The sequence below is a fragment of the Gouania willdenowi genome, chromosome 15 (genome assembly GCF_900634775.1).
Source record: "Gouania willdenowi chromosome 15, fGouWil2.1, whole genome shotgun sequence".
In the NCBI taxonomy this organism is placed as follows: domain Eukaryota; kingdom Metazoa; phylum Chordata; class Actinopteri; order Blenniiformes; family Gobiesocidae; genus Gouania; species Gouania willdenowi.
The window spans coordinates 17,266,558-17,286,313 of NC_041058.1; the positions used below are offsets into that span (position 1 = coordinate 17,266,558).

The 19,756-nt window shown below is 37.3% G+C and overlaps 1 protein-coding gene across 1 annotated transcript; it reads left to right on the forward strand.

The window, feature by feature from the left end:
• Window positions 1-275: 275 nt before the first annotated feature.
• ston1 (stonin 1) lies at window positions 276-18,376 on the forward strand. The gene is made up of 11 exons (XM_028468407.1): window positions 276-469; window positions 7,620-9,536; window positions 9,620-9,822; window positions 14,473-14,574; window positions 14,692-14,815; window positions 15,996-16,045; window positions 16,267-16,360; window positions 16,447-16,928; window positions 17,477-17,713; window positions 18,048-18,137; window positions 18,213-18,376. Exons 2-11 carry the CDS (start codon window positions 7,682-7,684, stop codon window positions 18,318-18,320), a joined length of 3,345 nt encoding a protein of 1,114 aa, XP_028324208.1. The 5' UTR covers window positions 276-469; window positions 7,620-7,681; the 3' UTR covers window positions 18,321-18,376.
• Window positions 18,377-19,756: the final 1,380 nt, after the last annotated feature.

Consider the following 19,756-nt stretch of genomic DNA (forward strand, 5'->3'; position numbering starts at 1 on the left):
GTAATATCACTGTTAATCACATAAGCTGCTATGAAGTAGAAGTTTGTTTTGGTTTTTCCCTGGAAAAATGAATACATAAAAAGTATATATTATCATCAGTAGTTATCTATTCTGGGCAGCTCTGAAAAAACAAAAAAAAAAACCCAAAAACTGAATTACCAAATGTCCTCCTCCTATTGTTTAATAGATGGTACAACATAGATAAGTTTGTTGAGAATTTCTGCTCCTGTCAACATTCCTGTATCCTCCGGTGTCCAAATTTCCCATGGCCATGAACGCATCAGCGCGGCGTCCCGCTGGAGGACCGCGGCTCTGAACTCAGGAAACACAACGCCGTCAAAACTCGTAGGATTTACACTCTGCCATTTTGAAGCAGCTCCACACACTCTGTCTCTCTCTCTCTCACACACATTCGTGTATTAAACATAAGTCATGGCCTGAAGTAAAGGACGTCCACTGGCGACGAGTGGTGAGTGTTTCTGCTGTGTGGTGTTTGTTTTTAGAGACAGCTGTTGTTAAGTTCGGGTCAGTTAAGAAAAACACCTGAAATGTGCCGCTGCCGGGTTGTGAACTAAGAGTGTTTGTGTGTTTGGGGCTTTAATGTGTGCAGAGCAAAGCAGAGCGATAACTGTTCCTTCATTAAGGCAGACAATAGCAGAGCAGTGATCCCGAGCTGGGCCTCTGTGTCCGGGCTGTGGGTGACAGCACTGCTGCTGTTTGTCTGTCCCTCTGACCGTAGGGACGCCAAATAATAACATATTTATCTGCAACTGGTGGCTGCTGCTGACCCACCTCTGTCTGTCTGTCTGCGGCTCTGACACACAGTTACACCGTTACACACACAGCTGTGCATGTGGCATTTGAAACACAAACGCACATTAAATAACACGGTCTAGAATATTAACGCCTATTAAGTTTTTTTTGTTTGTTTTTAAACTAAAGTCCTATCGATATGTGATTTTTTTTTTTTTTCTTTTTTTTTTCTAGAGCCGATACCAATAGTGGATGTTTTAACAGTCAGTGTCTGACATATCGGCCGATAACCGATATATCGGCCGATATATCAAATCACAACATTGATATACACTCTATGGATACGCAGCGCCCCTCATTGGCCAGTTTAGGTCACGTGATAGGCGCACCACGTGACTTAAAGTTCCATCATTTGTAGTTTAGCTCATATTTGTTTCAACCCTAGCTCTATCTCTAACCCTAAAATGTTTATTTTTTTCCAGAAATGTATTTTTAAAGGTGGAGTTTGCCGTGTTAAATATGTTAAAATGAATTTCTTTTTTTTTTTTGTCAAAGGTGGGATTCGAACCCACGTTAGCGGTGAGTTCAGCTCGACTATCCGGCATAGTAGATGGATAGGTTCAACGTACCTCCAGACACTTTCTACTGCCTGGTAGCCTCTTTTCCTTTGGTTTACATTCAAACCTTGGGATTTTTTAGATTATATCAGGGGAAATGCTTTTAGTTCATTTTCAGAAATTTGTAGTTTTTCACCACGGCAGACGTCACTAACCTTCATGGCCGTCAGATTATTACGTCACCTAGTTGAAGTGCGTCTGATTGTCAAAACAAACGTGATGGCCGTTTCCTTACTCCTCTCCTTAACCCCGTGACGTCATCCATGGGGTTAAGTAAAAGTGGATAGGAAAGGAGATAGGAGGGACTATTTGGACGCAGCCTTAGTCTTAGTCACGTGACCTAAACTGGACAATGAGGGGCGCTGCGTACGGATAGAATGTCGGTATATTGATACGGCAACCGTATGGCTAGTCACTGCCTTAAAATACCCCCAAATATGATTCAAGATAAAGAAGAAAAAAAAAAACACTACTAAATTATAAGAAGAAACTTTAATTATTAACACTAGTATCAACATTATGACTGTAAAACCACTGATAAGAAGGACAAGGCCAACCTTGTGCAAACTGTATTTCTGTAATAGAATGTAAAAAATAATAAATCACAAATTAAAAAAAATAAAGTTGCTCAAATCTCAAACAGTGAACATGGATAAATGATTGATTATCAAAAACAGATGATCTAATTTGAGGGCCACGTTATCAAACTTCATGTGAGCATTTAGAATTATGGTTAATCTGAACAGTGATGTACTATTTTGTATTCCTCTCTTGTTTTGTTAATTGATTTTGTCGTTTTGTGTATTTTTGGAATTTAGTGTGTTTTTGTAGCAATATTGAAGATTTTTTGTTGACTTTTTGTTTTATACATTTTTTTTGCATCTTTCTGTTGTTTTGGGTTTTTTTTGTTGTTGTTTTGTTGTGTATTTTTAATTTGGTTTCATGTTCCTTCTAACTTGTTGAATTTCAATTTTGGGGAGTTTGTTTTGGGGGCCACACAATATAAGACAGACGGACTCGTGTCCCCTGGACCACCACGTGACCATTTTTGCTCTACACACTTCTTTTGTCATCGTAAGGAGGAATTATACTAGTTTTTCCTTTGCACAACTTCCATGTCAACAAGACTAGAAAATCCAACTTTGGTGGTTTAAAAAAAAAAAAAATAAATAAAATGTTTTCAAAGAAACAGTCATGTTATGATCACCTAATGAACCAGGAGGGGGCACTTGCAGACCACGAGATGCCCACAGATCAACATTTATATACACATTCTGAACTAAGAGTCTGCTGTAAAGATTGATGATGAGGATGATGATGATGAAACACAACTACAGTGTTTCACTAAAGTGTGCATTTAAATCCAAAATAAGATGATTTTATATTTTAGTATTTAACTTAAAAAGTAAGTCAAAAGCAATTAATTTTACAACAAATACAATTTACTTAAATATCAAGCAAAATACCACAACGTTACTCTATTTTATAAGTGATATTGCTATTTATCTATTATTTAAACTGGAAAAACGTATGGTTTTCGATCCATATTTACAGGTATTTCTGCCTTAACTAAGAATAAAAGTGTTTTGCAAAGATACAGTAAATCATAAACCTGACCTTTGGTTATAGTCTTTGAGAGGCTGCTGCTGGGTGAAGTGCTGCTATTAAATGCTAAAACTGCTTTCCAATAAAGACAGTGATCAATGCTGTTTTTTTTTTTTCTTCAATGCGTGTTTATTCAATACTGTATTTAAAAAAAAAAAAAAAAAAAAAAAAAAACACTTTGATTTTCAACACATTTTCCACTAGATGCTGCAGGCATGGGACAGCTCTTGGAGTGGGGAGAAGTATATACTAGAAATGGGGCAGGGGTGTTTCTATAAAAGGAGTCTGGGCGGGCGGAGCGCTAAAAAACGATGCATCGACTCCCATAATTTGCTTCGACTGATTTTCTGAATCGAGTAAGAAGTCGGTTTATTCAACAAATCGTTTCATGGCCTAAATCAGTGCTTTTACTTATTATTAATACTTATTGATAAGTATGAGTGCAAAACTTTCCTGACAAGAGCTCTATCATTTTTGAATCCCTCTCTATCATTAGTGTACGCTACGTACACTGCACTGCCATTATAGCAGCCTTTTCATTTTTCAACACTATCATTGTGGTCACAACAGTCCTCAAAGTAAATGACATACTCTCCTTTTCTTTTTTTTTTTTTTAAATTTATTTGTATTTTTCCAAGGAAAACTCAGTGCACAGGAAGTATCTGAAGAATCCAGCTTAATCTCATCCTATTTTTTCGTTCGTGCAGGAAGTAGCATGTGCCAAAGTTAAAGTTCAGTCATGATTCTTTTATTCTCAGACTGCCAGAGTTTCCCCTTAGTCATCATTTATCTGTAAAAGACTGTCAGTCACGCTGGAGCGCCTCACGTCCCTGTGCGATGGTTTCACTGCTCTTCCTCTTTATTAGATTGAGTTCTCGTGACATTTGGACCAGTTTCCCATAACGTTGAAGTTATGATAGAACATGTATTTCAGCCCCTTCAGGTACAAACAGACAGTCTGATGGTCTGGTCCCTTTAAAAAGCTGCTCTGTAGAAACATATTGTGACTCACATGGACATGACAGCCTTAATTACAGGACTTAACCTCATAATTAGGGGTGAGTTTTGGCAAGGATGTTGCAATACGACACGTATCACGATACTTGGGTCATGATACAATATTATTGTGATATTCTACCCACTTAATATCAAAATTAAACGAAAAGATGAAAAATCAAGTTGCTGTATATGTTCATCAGAACATATCGATCATTCAGAGGACAAATTGAGTCAAAACTATTTGCTTCAAAACATTTATTATTTCATTATTTACAACTATTTATTATTTATTATTAGTGTTTTTGCACATTTTCACTGAAAAAGAGAAAATGCACTGAAACTACTGTGTAGAAGTCTCAAAGTAACCATGACAACATAATGACGGCATTGTAACAACTGTAAGTGAGAACATTAAGGATAAATCACCCTGAGTTACTGACAATTCACAAAAATAATAAAAAAAATTCTCCTATTGTGTCAGTTTAGTCACTGATCTGAACAGATTATATGAAAATAAAATGTCTGCGCGTACATAAATATTGCAGGCATTACACACTGCCATCATAAAATCAAGTGCACCAAGTAACCATTGCGACACATTGAAAACATTGGAACCACTGAAATATTGCACAAATGCACAAAAATATTGATTAAAAAAATAAATAAAAAATAATTTTAAAATTAAAAATAAAAAAAATCGATTTTTTAAATAATAATAAAAAAAGATTTAAAATCGGCACCCAAAAAGGAAATCAAAAGTGAAATCGATATTTTTTCACACCCCTAATTGTGATTGCGATTTCATTATGCAATTATTTTTTCAAGGGCCTCTTGTCATGTATTTTTCAATGAACACAAGCAATAAATCAGTCTGTTTCATAATAAACAATTTCAGATTTATTTAAACTTTAAATAAATATAAAATATAAATTTTAAAGCCCAGATTACAACAATAAAGCAAACAAATCTGTGGCTTTACCTCTTCAACAATATCTGACTAACTTCACGTTTCATGAAACATGTGGACTGCACTTCTTAAACACTCGTTGAACTTAACAGGACATTATAAGACAGGACAAGAAAAAAAAAATGCAACCTTTGCGATTAGAAAATCTTGTTTTATATCGCGATTATATCACAAATGCAATTAATCGTTCAGCCCTATCGAGTACCCCCTTTCTCTTATTTCTGAATCCAAGTCCCCCCTTTGTCCGACGACAATATTTTGCTGAGAAAACTATTTAAAAACCACTATAGAGCATAACGATGGAATGAATAGGTGATAAACATATTTAAGAATCTCATTTTTTACATAAGTGGAAACAAACAGTTTTTAGTGCAGTAGTTCTCTACCTTTTTTGGATCGTGTCCCCATTTTGATATGAAGAATTTCCTCAAGGACATTTTTTTTTCTAGAATTATTATTATTTTTCTTTATCATGTTTGACCTCAGATTTATTTATTTATTTTTACTGCATATTAGTTGAACTAGATTCACAAAGTGAACGTATAGAATGAAAGTTAAGATTGTGTGTTGTTTCAATAATAACAATAAAAAAAAAGAATAATCATTCAATCATTTCAAAAATCTATTTTTCAGAAATTTCAAGTGACCCCACATGGGGTCCTGACCTCAAGATTGAAAAACACTGATTTAGAGGCTCCTGAATAGATATAGTTTTTATCATTTCTGATCATATGACGCCTGGAGTGGGACCTAGTCTGACACTTTATTTGTTAATTTTTCATTTTCTCTCTCTCTCTCTCTCTACACCCTATAGTGGCATTGCGTACCCCCATTTGAGAAACACTGGTTTAGCACTTTTGTGATCAAAGATTTGTTCAAAATGCTGAAAAAAAGCACTAAATGCCTGAACTGTGTTCCCAATTTACAATCTGTGCATCTGTTGTTTTTTTTTTTTTTGACCTGTGAAATAATTATATTAAGATGTTATCTGTTGTTTGTTCACACAGCCGTATCAGGCTGGTATTTCCTGTGTGCAAAGCTGTTCGTTCCAGAGGAATGTGTGGAATGTATACTTTGTCCTCTGTAGGGTTCACCCCGTCTCTCTCTCTCTTTTTTTTTTTTAATTGCTTCGAGAGTAAACTGCAACGTCTAAAATCAAGGCCAAAGACAGTCTGTCAGCAAACGTCTCCGGCGATTGCTCGAATCAAAAGTTTAAGGGTCTAATAATCCGAGAGGCCTCTGTCATAACAAGACTTCTGCTCGTTAGGAAGATGCTCTTCAATGTTTCGCTGAGAACTTGTCAATCCTGTGTCGTGTCGTGCATAAGTGGCCCCATTTTCCTTGCTTATTTATAGCAAGAGGAACTTTCCACTCGCCTTCATACGTGTCATGGCTGTGATTTAGATGGGAGGAGGGAAGTTGTGTTAGAGGCTTTCCTCCCTTTTTTTTTTTTTTTTTTTTTTTTAATGTGGATGGATGTGAAGCTCAGAAAAAGTGACTCCTTGTCTTCGTAGCCTCTGAACTGGACGTCGGGGAGAGAACATGTCAACAAATCCAAAGGAATATGGTCAATCTGTGGTTAAAAAATTGACGGGGTGTATAAAAATTCCAGCATGTTGGTGAAATGATCCTGCGTACGCTTCTGTGCTGCAGTGTTGTCTGTAGGTCTAATGTCAGGGACACTGAATGATTGTTTTTGTAGAGATCCATCAACCAGCTGCTGCACAGCGTTATCCCCCAGTTCACACACTTTATTTAATGCTGTCCTTTCAGCTCCACTCTGTGCCGCCGTGGCTTTTTGTCACGCATGCATTCTGCAGCAGCCATGCTATTAAATATTTAGAGTATGCTCATTTCAAAGCAAAGTAAAATACACCATTCACATGAGGGTGGAAATGTTTGGAATTGCACAATAAAATTTTTTGTCTTATCCATTTGAACACATTTTTAGGTCCCGGAGGAAAAGTACTGAAAACTTCATTGAGCCTTTGAAAACTTGGGAAATTTTTTAACAGCTGAATGGAAGTGTGTATTTTGTATGTGTAATTCAACACCAGCACAAAAGGATTTTGACAATATTTCCTGAGGCTTCAGCGTGTCATCCTCTTATGTTCCTTTTGAGAGCATGTCCTAACACGCCACATCCAGCAGACGCCAGTGTAAAGCTGTAAACTGTCTGCAAACATTTTGTAAAATAATTGTGTTATTCCTGAAGATTTTTATTTTTGATTCAACTTAATTTAATCTTCTATTAGGAGAACTTTCTTGCTACTCTTAAGGGATATGCTGAAAGTTTGGTTTTCAATCCTTGAATGTGTAGTAGAGTAAGTAAGTAAATAAGAAAAGGCTCAATGTGTTGTCATTTAGAGAAAATGAGCTGCTGCAGATTTGCTGACTCGGAACTGCAGAATGCTTACTTCAGCTTTTACGTGCACTGAACCTTAGTTAATTATAGTGTGTTAACAAATCAACTTGTTTTAGGTTTACAAGGTCGTACGCTCATTAGGCTTTAATAGAGTACGTTTACATGCTTTATTTATGTTTTCTCAGGGTCTCTTTCTGCAGAAAATAATACTTTTAATTATATGAAGCCTAACTGTTAGAGAGATGTCCTCTAAAATCAAATACATTTAAATACTGGATTTATTATAATACTAAATCCTTGTGTTTTGTTACAGAGAAAAAAGGCTAAGAGTTGAACCAACAACAGTGGAACCATTGTCGGAACCTCTCATCAACCATGTTTTCCCCCAACCATTCAAACTGGGTCACATTTGAAGATGACAACACGCCGCTCTCTTCCCCTCAGAAGCCCCCGCAGTCCGCTGAGCTGATCAAGGCATCAGTGCCACGTCCCAACGGCCTAAAATTAATGCTTCCTCCTATTAAAGATACCTCCTGGAGCTTCAGTAGTTCTCTAGAGTCTCCTCAGAGCCACTCGAGTCGTAGTGGAAGTTCTTGTGTACCATGTAACACACCTTTTTGCACTCCTGAAAGTGGGGCACCACCCAATGCATCCCCGTTCCACTCCACGACGTGGGAAAGAGGTGAACTTTTTCGAAGTTTGTCCAGCACATCCACGTCTGTTTCGTCCCCTGTATCAGAAGTCTTAGATCAAACCTCAGATGGACCAAGCCCTTTCCCGTCTTTCCAGGGGAACTCAGGACACTTTAATCCTTTCTGGAATGGATCCAAATGCACTGCTGATGTGGACAGCTCATCCTCAGACTCTGATTGTGACACCAGTTTACCCCGTTTCTTTATTCGAACCAAAGATGGCAGTGAGCCTCCACGAGACCTGTTTCTGAACTCCTCGTCTCATGTTGGCGACAAACTTGAAGGCCTACAAACGGAAAGGAACAACAAAGCAGAGACCGATAACAACGTGGGGCATAAGCCCAGCTCTAAATGTGAAGTGCTGAGTGAGAGTTTGTTTAACTTTGTTCCCCGTGGTCTCTTTCATAGCCAGAAAAGAGACGGTTGGTCTGTCATGCTCAGGATTCCCGAAAAAAAGAACCGCATGTCCTCCAGACAATGGGGGACTATCTACCTCCGCTTACTTCCTGGAGGTGTTCTTCAAATGTACTATGAGAAAGGACTGGAGAAGCCGTTTAAGGAGTTCCAGCTTCTGCCTCAGTGTCGACTCTCTGAACTTAAAGTGGAAAGTTACAGCGAGCCCCGCAAAGTCCTCACTGTCAAGGTGGAAGTGTTTTCCTACACAGAGAAGAAACGCTATCACCCAAAACAAGAGGTCAGTCACGATGCAGAGGTGGAGCAGATGCTTAAGTTTGGCTCTACAACACATGACAAAATGGAGGACCTGATTGTCTCTATGGAAGAGGAGATCTTCAAACTACCTGTTCCTCACAAGCAGAGGAGGACCTATGAGGAACAAGAGCTGTCGGTGCAGGTCACGGATCACATTTGGCTGCAACTTGATAGGTTCGGCGAGGTCATCGAAAGAACGGCCTTAACACAAATTCATTGCCTTGCATTTCTAAATGGACTTGGGGAATGTTTTCTGGCCCTGAATGATATTGGGTTGCTGCACTTTAACTCTAGTTATGGTTCTGAGGAGGGCAACGAACCCTGGATGGAAATCACAGATTACCATTTTCACAAATGCATAAACGAGGCTGAGTTTCAGAGGTCTCATCTGATGAAATTCTCCCCTCCCGATGCGTACAGGGTGGAGCTGATGCGGTACAAAACAAGAGTCTTAGATTGTATCGAAATTCCGATCTCGATCAAAGCCTTGGTCACAGTTCAAGGTGCCTACGTGGAGATGCAGGCCTTCCTCAACATGTCCACTAGTTTCCCTTCTTCCACAATGTTTTCTGAGACACACTTCCCAGTGTGTGAGAATGTAGTGATCCGCGTGCCAGTGCCAGAGGACTGGGTCAAAGTGACACAGACTGTGGCTCTACTGAGACAGAGGTCTCTCAAGGCCCGAATGAACAGAACCACCTGTTTGGGAGCCATCAGTGCTGCAGATTCACAACCGGTTATGCAGGTATCAATAGGAACTGTTAAGTATGAGAGTGTGTATTCAGCCATCGTTTGGAGGATCGACAGGCTGCCAGCGAAGAACACAGGTAAATACACTATACACAGTACGACAGTATAGCTCCTTGGTGCAATTACACAACTTTAGCTTCTTTTGTTTTTCGTTTCGCAGCAGTGGATCACCCACATTCATTTTCTTGCAAACTCGAGCTGGGATCAGACCAAGAGATCCCCAATGACTGGTATCCTTTTGTCACCGTGGAATGTGAGATCATGGGCGCAGTTGTGTCACAGACCAGAATCAAATCCCTCGGTACTGTGAATGACATCCAGCCACAAAAACATGTAACCAGTTGGACACGCTATCATTATCAGGTAAGAACGTTTGTTAATTCATCAATGGTTTAACCTCTGGAAAAGTTCTTAAATGGTAAAAGTACAGCTGATATTTAATGGAGGCAAAACAATCTTATGGGAGATCCACTGTAATGCTCTTAACTTGTATTTCAGCAGGTTTTTTGTGTGTGTTCTTTCAAACAATAACAATTTGTTAATTTGTATTATTATTATTATTAGTAGTAGTATTATCTATCCTACTTTATTTTTTACTACTGTAATGTGTGTGTATCTGATCCCTATTTTTAACAGTCTTTTACTTAATTATACAATGTTTATTCTTTCTTTCGTCTTTGTTAAACATTTTTACTCTTTTATTTGCGATTTTTTTTTTTCTGGCTGTATCAAAGGCAATTTCCCCCTGGGATTAATAAAGGGATTCTGATTCTGATAACCATTTACTAAGGCTGTAACGGTATGGGTATTTGTGCCGAACCGTTCGGTACCGAATTATTGAGCACAGGATATAACTTTATACTATTTATTTTTTTATTTTCAATGAGTTTTTGAGAGCTTGACCATTTAAAATATCTATTAGTTGCCTGACAGATGAAGCTGTGGACATCAGATAAATAGATAAATGAATTTTTCTTGAAATATGAAAGTCGATGAGATGGAATTACATAAAATGTGTTTGCTGAAATGTTTTAAAATTTGGATAGCTTTGCAAGATGTTGTCATTTGCTACTACACTTGTTCCATGTTTTACTTTTCTGGAAATAAAAAGCGAAAATAAAACGCTGTGACTATTTGATTGTGAATTGTATTTACAAAACCTATTTTTGCATGTCAACAGAAATCACAAGTAGACATTCTTTTTACTTAGAAGTGTCTGTACAATTTCTGCCATAAACATTTATGTTCATCTAACATTTGACTTTAAGTGGTGCCAATATTGAAAATGTAGTATTGTGTCCAAGTAGTAAATAAATTTGGTTGGTTCAACTGCATTGAGTGAGTTAAATGTCATTCATAACTTGACCTGATATGTTGAAAGACGTCAAAACATTGTTTTCTTTTGACATCAGATCGTAAGTTAAAAATTATTTCAACTAAGGCTTGTGAGTTTAAATAACTCATACAAATTCATTAATATGGAGAAGCAATACAAGTTTACTGTTTGTACAACATAACATGCTAGGTGGTTTAAACTGAAACTGTTGAGTTGTAACAATTTCTAGCAATGATTTATGAACCATTTATAACTTGCTTGGTTCAGTTGATTGAAGGTGCCAATATTGTTTCAATGAGCTCAAATCTTTATGGCAGAACCTTAACAAAGACTTTTAAGTTGAACTACCATATTATTTATTACAGTGTGAAGAGTGAAATGAAAGGGAGAACTGTTCTGTTAAATGCTGCTCTTAAGTCTGAGATTGTCTCCTTTTAAATGAGGAAGCACGTTTTTTTTTACTGCATTTTATTTCATTTGAGTAAAAAATGTTTAAAAGCAGCATTTATACTAATCTATTTTTCACACCGTTACACCAATACCAAGTCAAAAAGATAGTGTAGAAAGTAACCGAGATTGAGTCCCACAGTCGTTTTCAAGGTTTGACTGTTTAATGTTGTCAGTAAATTCACACAGTGAGACACAGAAACACTGAATTTTTGCTCTTATCTAGACTGAACATACTATTACCAGGTAATGCATTTGAAGGACAGCAGGTAAAGCAACAATGAGCCAACCCCTAATATCCATCTTGTCTTACAAAGTAAATGACAAAGTTATTTTACTGTGTTTTTTTTTTTAGGTTGAGGTTGAAAAGAAATGGATTGAAACGGAGTCACAGAAGCAGTCCGGATGTATGACGCAGTGAAGAAGAAACCTGAGGACCGAGCACGACAATGACTTTGATCTGAGATTTTCTTGAAGATGAAATAAAACAACAACTGATGATTCCTCCAGGATGAAATATGAAATATCTTAAACAAAGCACCAAGCAAGCATGTGCAACTACAACAACAAAATACACACACGTGTAATGAGTCTTTCTGTTTTTATACATTATCAAGTTTCTTCCATTATCATCAAGCTTTTTTTTTTAAACTAAGACTGAATTTACCTTAATCTAAGTAGTCTATTAACAACTATTTTGCCTAGCACTTTATACTTAATAGTTATAAGAATTATAATAACAGTTAATATGAGTTCTGTATATAAGCTTGTATTTGCATCATCTGCACTGTCAATTACAACTTTCTAAATGAGATTTTAAGAGGGATGTACATTATGAACTCTTTAAGGAGTCACTTGTATTTATTTTGTATGTGATGAGTGTCATCAGCAGGTTCAGATTTGTTTTCAGTTGTGTGTAATTTGGCATCATCGTGGTAAGCTTATGGGTTTTTTCATTTTCTTATTTTGACAAACTCCTCAGCGCCTGCAAGGACATCAATTTTAATTATGTTTTTGTGTTTTCTTTTTCCTCTAAAGCAAATTAAGCACCAAGCACAGAATATGCATTCCCCTCTTAACGAACATGTACTTGTGCCAACTCTCACAGTTTAATTTTCATTGTGTTTTGGCGAACTATGGATTATTTGGATCATGCACTCTACTTTGGGTTGTTTATAGGGTTGGGGGAAAAAAAAAGAGGTGAAGGTTTTTTTAGAGTATTTTTTTTTTTCTTTTTCTGGTGAGTTTATTTTCAGTTAACCTGGACATTGCACATTTAAGAAATGACTGAAAACCGTATGTCTGTGCTGGTAAATCTTTGCAGCTCCAATGAGACAAAAATCAAAGCAGTGATTCTTGTGTTTTGTTCAAGGTCATTAATGCAACAAAACAAATGCTGCTCAATATTTGTGTATAATTTGAAATAAAATACACACATCAACAAAGCTCAAGTGAATTGTTATTATTATAATACATATAATTGTATTACTGGTACAATTTGAAATATCGGCCACAGAAGAATCATTCATGGAACAATTAAGAGGGGAACAACTTCAGAAGCTTAAACAGACGAATAACCTTGAAATATGTGTATATATTTATGTGTATATATATATATATATATACGTGTGTCTGTGTGTGTGTACATATTAATAGACAAAGGGGTGAGCGCTAACAAGACATGCTTCTTCATGTCATTTTCTTTTTTAGTTTTCCGTGCTTCATTACTATTTTGCTTACTCAAAATCTTAATTTCTACATTATTTTGAGCAAATAATTTGTTAAATAGCAATCAGGAAGCCTTGTACTGTTTGCGTATTTGGAATAAAATAATAATAATAAATTAAAAAATAATGTTTATATACTTACTAATCTTACCATGGTTAAAGGCTGTTATACAATGACACTTAAATAATTTCAATAAAACCAAAACATTAAAATTGGCATAAAAATACAATATTCCCATTGTAGAGAGTATCATGTGTAGAAATAAATTAGGATTTTATTTTATTATTTTTTTAAATTCAAAATGACTACTTAATTTACACAGTTTCACTGTTTTCAGTTATATTTTATATTTTATCTTCAAAATTATACCTGCACAGTTGAAACACGTTGGCTTGTACTAAATACTGCTTTAAACTGGTGGATATGTTGGTGTCAAACAAAAAAAAAAGTGTTTTTTAGGACAGCTTTGTGAAATACTATTGAAGTTGAATTTCAATAAAGCAAATATTTTATGCACCTATTTAGAATAAAAGCATGTGACTTGTTGTTGCTGTAATCAGAGCCTAATCAGTGTCACCTGTGTGTGTGTGTGTGTGACCCTTAGCTCAACACTCCCATGTCTAACGCTGTTTGTCTCACATACTACGTTTCCTGACTGAATTTAGTATTTATTACTGATAGATTTTCATTGAAACATGCTGAACAACGCAGGCCCAGTGGTAAGTAAAACTATAAAGATGTATGTTTTTTTGTTTTTCCACGCATTATTGTCATTGACTAAAAAATACATTAATATTGCGTGTCATGTTTGAGGTCTATTTTTGCAAACTGCTCAATAATTGTCTTTTTTTGTTGGCTTTGAAAACCAATTTGATGCCATTATTGTGTATATCTAAAATGTGACTGTATTGTAGATGTCAGATGTCATGGAAATGAAGCACAGTTAGTTAGTTTTGATTGATCCAACACAATATTTGCTGCAATAATCTCCTCCAAATTTAGAGGCGTGACGTCACCAGCAGGTGGTGCTGTAGAACCAGCCAAAAAACATCCACATTATGCTCCAAAACTGGTTCTGGAGACTGTATCCACATAAATACCAGCATGATCGTCTCCAAAATCAAACTCCTTCTTCCTTTTGACATTGTCTATCAGCTTAGCAAATTTAATTTAGATCCATTCAGAATGTTTTGAGATATCCTGCTAAAACACATCCAACAAATACCAGTGAAAATATCAAGTCAAATCACAAACTGTTGTCCACACATTTAATATGGGAGGAGTTCAGCAATGAAGTTTGCCTTTAGCTGAATAAACACATGATGAAAGTCTTCTATTGAATTAATAAATGATCAATATTACCTGTTATTCCACCCTACAGTCTTGGGGCCAAAGTGTACACCTAGATTCACATGTATCTTCATGTGCAGAGCAGCATTTGGGATGTTGTAAAGACGTCATAGAGCGTTCTGTCTGACAAGTGCTTTTGTAAACAACTGCAGGCCAAACTCTACCTGTCCATAATTGATGATGTGATTGACAGCATGAGAGAGCTCTTCTTGGACGAAGGGCTGGAAGACCGAGTCCTGGATGACCTAAAACACGTGAGTGGAATCCGGCTTGAAACACACGTTTGAATGCGTTCATCAGTCGCAGCGAAGGCAGTTGGGGGGTATTTTGTGCACCGTGCTTAGGAAGCCATTCGTTGTTTGCTGATGCAGCTCTGGGAGTCAAAGATGATGCAGTCCAAAGCAATGGATGACTTCAGGAATAACAATGTCAACCCAGCCAACTTTGTGCTGCAGCTTCCTGCCAGCTACCACCAGGCTGATCAGGAACCTCCAGGTATTCCAACACAACAGCTTATCCTCACTGAATTATTACTACAACACGTCAAGATTTTCTCATAAAAATGTCTATCATCACTTTTATACAGAAGATTATAGCATCAATTTCTTTATGAATAAAATGGTATAGAATTCCAGTGGAAATGTAGTCACAGACAGAGGTGTAAAGAGTGCTAATATAAACAAAAGTTACAATTTCCCCTCCTTTTATTTTTGGTAATAAATCTTGCCACGGTTTCCTTGCATACAGTAAACATCTCATGTATAAACCTAAAAAGGAAAAGACCAAAAAACTTCATTTATTTTCCACAAAGGCATCTGTATAAAAGAAAAGGTTTGTCAAAAATGAACAATTCTTTATATATATATATATATATATATATATATAAAAAAGAAAAACACAATTGAGTTCAATTTGATATAAAAATATTCTCATTTATGAGCTAAAAACTGATAAAATGACCTCCATTCAACGCTGTTTTGGCGCCGTGCATTACGTTTATTCTGGTTGGTCGGCTATGATGCTTTTGATTGTTGTCTGGTTATTTCATTTTTTTATCATTGTAAAACAAAAATAATTTACTCAGTAACAGTTGTGTGTAGAAATGTACTGAAATATTTTACTTCTTTTAAAACATGCATAAGTACAAGTAAAATTACTGATTTAGAAATATAACTAAAAAAACTAGAAATATTTATAAAAGGAACTCAATTACAGTAACGCGAGTGCTTGTAATTAGTTATTGTCACTTCTGGTCACAGAACACATTTCCCTTGGAGCAGGACTGGGACATAAAGTCAGTGAAGACATGTGGCTTTTCCTTTTTCACTATTGTTTGCCACTTTTTAGGTTACCCTTTGTCATTACATAATACATAGTTCCTCTTTATTTTCCCATTTTTTTTTGGCCACTCTTGACTGCTTTTGGCCCATTTGAGTCACTTTACATTCTTTTCCTGCCATATTTTTTTTTTTTTTTACCATTTTTGGCCACCTGTTACCATATGTCTTCACTCACTCTTAAAAAAAATCCAAAACGTAGCGCACCGAACCGGCCCACTTTGGATCCACAGCCCTCCTGGATGACGCCCAGTATACCAGATGGCCTTATAGGATGGAGCTCAAATATAGTACGTGTAATGTCTAACATTTGATGTAAAGTTGTTGTGTCATTCAAGGTTCAGTTGTGATTCCGTCACATCAAAATATCCACACGTTTCCTGTCAAGGTGAGTCATCATGTGTTTTAATATCTCATTAATTTCTCTCAAAGGGGAGAGGACGTGAACATTTGTAATATTAATATTCAATAAAACAAATGGACTATTAAAAGCTAAAAATGTCACAACAAAAAAACTCCATATGATCTATTCTATAAATCACCATTATGGTTGTAATCTGAGGAAGTGGTTCATCCAATCATCTTTTTATTGTCCATTCTTCTTTGCAGAAGAATTCAGAAACACTTGCAACCTTTTCTCTTCCCGCTGGGTTAACGTACCCTGTGCAGATACCTGCAGGAGTCACCCTACAAACAGCCTCTGGTAGCCACTGACACTAACTCTTATTGTGGCAAGTCTGTTTGTACTTGTACAAATTAAACTTTATTCCCCTGTTTTGTTCTTCTAAGGTCAACTTTACAAAGTCAATGTTCCTGTTGTGGTTACTCAGACTCTGGCGAATCAGCATCCGGCGCCTCAGCTCCCACAGAAAGTTGCTGAGCAGAGAGCAGCCTCTGCCTCTCAGCCTGCTGCTGTTCCATTAAATCCCAGTGGCCCTGAAGTGGAGATGTCCTCTGTTCCATCCTCCACTGTCACACAGCCAGCACACTGTTTACCGCCCTGTCAGGAAGTCGGCCGACCAGTGGCAGAGCCAGGGGTCACCGTGACCCCAAATGAACCGGATCCACAAAGTGAGCCCGTGGACCTCAGCATGAGCTCCTCAACCTGCTCTCAGTTATTAGACTACCACATCAGCAAACAGGAGGCGCTTTCACAGGCACCGCAGGCCAGAGACATTGATGACATCCTGAAAGAAGTGATAGAGGCGGAGAGAGAGAAAGCAGAGAGAGCATCCATGGGGGCCAAAAACCAGTCTGAAGCTGTTCTTGGGGTAACTTGTCAAAAAGTGTCCATGTGTAAGAAAATTTCAAATTAAAAGCCAACAATAGGATGATAAAGTTGATCTCCTTTATTTTTCACGATCGGTTACTGCAGTGTTTCTCAAATGGGGGTACGCAGGCATTTTTTTGGGATACTCCAGGGAGATAGTGGTAAATTGACAAATGAAAGTATTAAAAATATGGGGTTTTATAATTATTTTGTCATTTGTAATCATAATGATTGAAATGATCTTGATTAGAACATGAACTGAAAATACAAGGGTCAGTCTTGGAAACAATAAAAACTTAAGTAATTTTATTCAGGAGTTAGAAAATACTGTTTCATTTCACTTATTTACAAAATGAAATTTTTTAAAATGTGTTAAAACTCAATTATTCCATCATTATGCTCTACAGTATTTTTTTCCTATGGCAGTCTGAGCAAAATGTTGCAGTAGGACAAAGTGTACTTGGATTCAGAAATAAGAGAAAAGGGGGAAGTTGAGAACCACTGGGTTACTGTATGCTCGTGACATTTCCTCTTGATCTGCTTGTGAAGCTGGACCTGGACTACAGCTACAGCTCCCTGTCAGACATCGTTCAGCTGGATGGTCCTGCAGACAACTCGGACCGTGATGATGATGAGGGCCTTCCTTTGGAAGAGAACGACTTTCTGGGTCTGATCAATGCTGAGGCTATAAAAGCACTGCGGGATGAACATGGAAGCAGTGATGGCAGCAGCACCTCCTCCAGCAGTGATCAGGAGGAGGATGAGTACGCCAATGTGGTAGAAGAGGTTTGTGAATGATGGGATTTACAGTCATTATGTAGCGATGTTAATTATCATTCTTGATAGCTTCAGGAACATCTTAAATCATGCGAGGATTACCGTGTTAGAATAAACACATGTTTTAATAGGCCACAGGAGAGCAATTTGGAGCTTTACTGTGTGTATAGGCATGTCTGATCTTTTAAGGTGGAAAGGTCGATGGAGGCAAAGATTTAATCCTCCATGAACTCAAAGTTAGCCTAAAGAATTCTAGTATATTTTTCCAGTGTGCTGGGTGGATAGGAGTCAAACCTCAAGTATCCTACATCTTTTTTCTTTCCCTTATGTGTTCTCCAAGCAGGATCCTCTGAATTCAGGTGATGATGTTGTTGAGCAGGACATTCCAGACCTTTTTGATACAGACAACGTGATTGTCTGCCAGTATGACAAGGTGGGAAGATTTCACCAAATGATCGTCCATGAATGTAAATATTACAAACTGTCAATAGTCTTTCTCCTCCCATAGATTCACCGCAGTAAGAACCGCTGGAAGTTTCACCTGAAGGACGGAGTGCTGTGTTATCAAGGCCGGGACTACGTGTTCTCTAAAGCTGTCGGGGAAGCAGAGTGGTGATGAAAACACCAGTGAAGTTAAAGAAACAAACGTTCATTTTGAACTTGAGGAGGCTCGTCAAATACTGTGCAAAGTCATTTTTCATGATTGTCATTTACCGTCTCCATGCTATTTAGAGTTGTTGCTGAAATAGTTTTCAGGTCAATGAGCACAGATAGATTTATGTTGTATAATTCAGAAAAAAGTTTTTATTAGTAGACCAAAGCTTGGTTTGAATGATACAGTTTTGTTATGAACGTGAATCTGGGAAGATGCCTAATTCTGTTTTGATTTTCAAAGCCAATGATTGGCTTCATTATTTTTCAAATACAATGCACTGCTGCATTCAGTGAACCCCTCTGTTCAAACCGATGTACCTTTTCTAGCATATCCAATGATACTATTAGTCTAATCTACAATATTGTGCATGTTCTTCCATCTATTATGGAAACTAAGCCTTTAGTTTTTAATCACTACAAACTTATTACCAGTACAATAAACCTGAACAACACACACAGTAAGGGTATAATACAGCAGAGGATTTAAAAACAAACAAAACTTTTTGATAGTCCTTAAGGTTAAATAAAAAAAGAACGTAAATAATTGGTTCTATTTGATAATATCTTGTGAGATGTCTCACTATGGGATGTAGCCTCTGCTACATTTTTCAGAATACCTATTTCACTTTGCCAATCCTGATTGAGTGGTGAAGCATATCAGTTCGATCGGATACATAATACATAAAATGTATACGCCACTTCTCAAAAAACTCACATGCTTTACAAAAGACAGAGAAAGAGTAGGTGGGATGTTAGTGGAGGTTAAATGCTTGTTTGAAGAGGTAGGTTTTTAACTTGTTTGAAGAATTGTGGTGAGTCAGAGGCATGGATGTTTGGGGGAAGAGAGTTCCATGGGTGGGGGCAGCAATGGCGAAGGCCCAGTCCCCCAAGGTATGATACTTAGTTTTGTCGATGGGAGTGAGGAGGAGGAGGGAGTCAGAGGATCGGTGGTGGCAGTGCTGCAGAAGGTCAGAGAGGTATGGATAATTAGGAATTTGTAGGTGATGAGCAGTTAAATGGAGAGCCAGTGAAGTTATTGGAGTAAAGGGGTGCTGTGGTCTCTGGAGTGGGTGTGGGTGAGTAGCGGGGCTGCTGATTTCTTTGTTGGAATTTTTGTTGGTGAGTGGAGGGGAGACGTAGGTTATTGCAGTAGTTGAGTCTGGAGGAGATGTGGGCGTGAATCAGAGGTTTTCACTATTACTATTTTGTAAACATGTTTTTCCTTTATTATCTATGTGGTAAAGGCCACAGCCACAACTGCCATACCTGTCTGGTCTATTGTAAATGATCCTTTGTTTGGACAAATTGCCTGTATCTCCTATTGCCTGGTTGCTTCTTAGGATTTTTGTCACAGGTGTTTGTTACCATCCAGTTAGCCATGACCAGATTGCATATTTA

Coding starts and splice junctions, on each gene's coding strand:
- ston1 (XM_028468407.1), top strand. CDS start 7,682: ATGTTTTCCCCCAACCATTCAAACTGGGTCACATTTGAAGATGACAAC. Junction 9,823..14,472: donor GGACACGCTATCATTATCAG/GTAAGAACGTTT, acceptor AAACAACTGCAG/GCCAAACTCTACCTGTCCAT. Junction 16,361..16,446: donor CACCCTACAAACAGCCTCTG/GTAGCCACTGAC, acceptor TGTTCTTCTAAG/GTCAACTTTACAAAGTCAAT.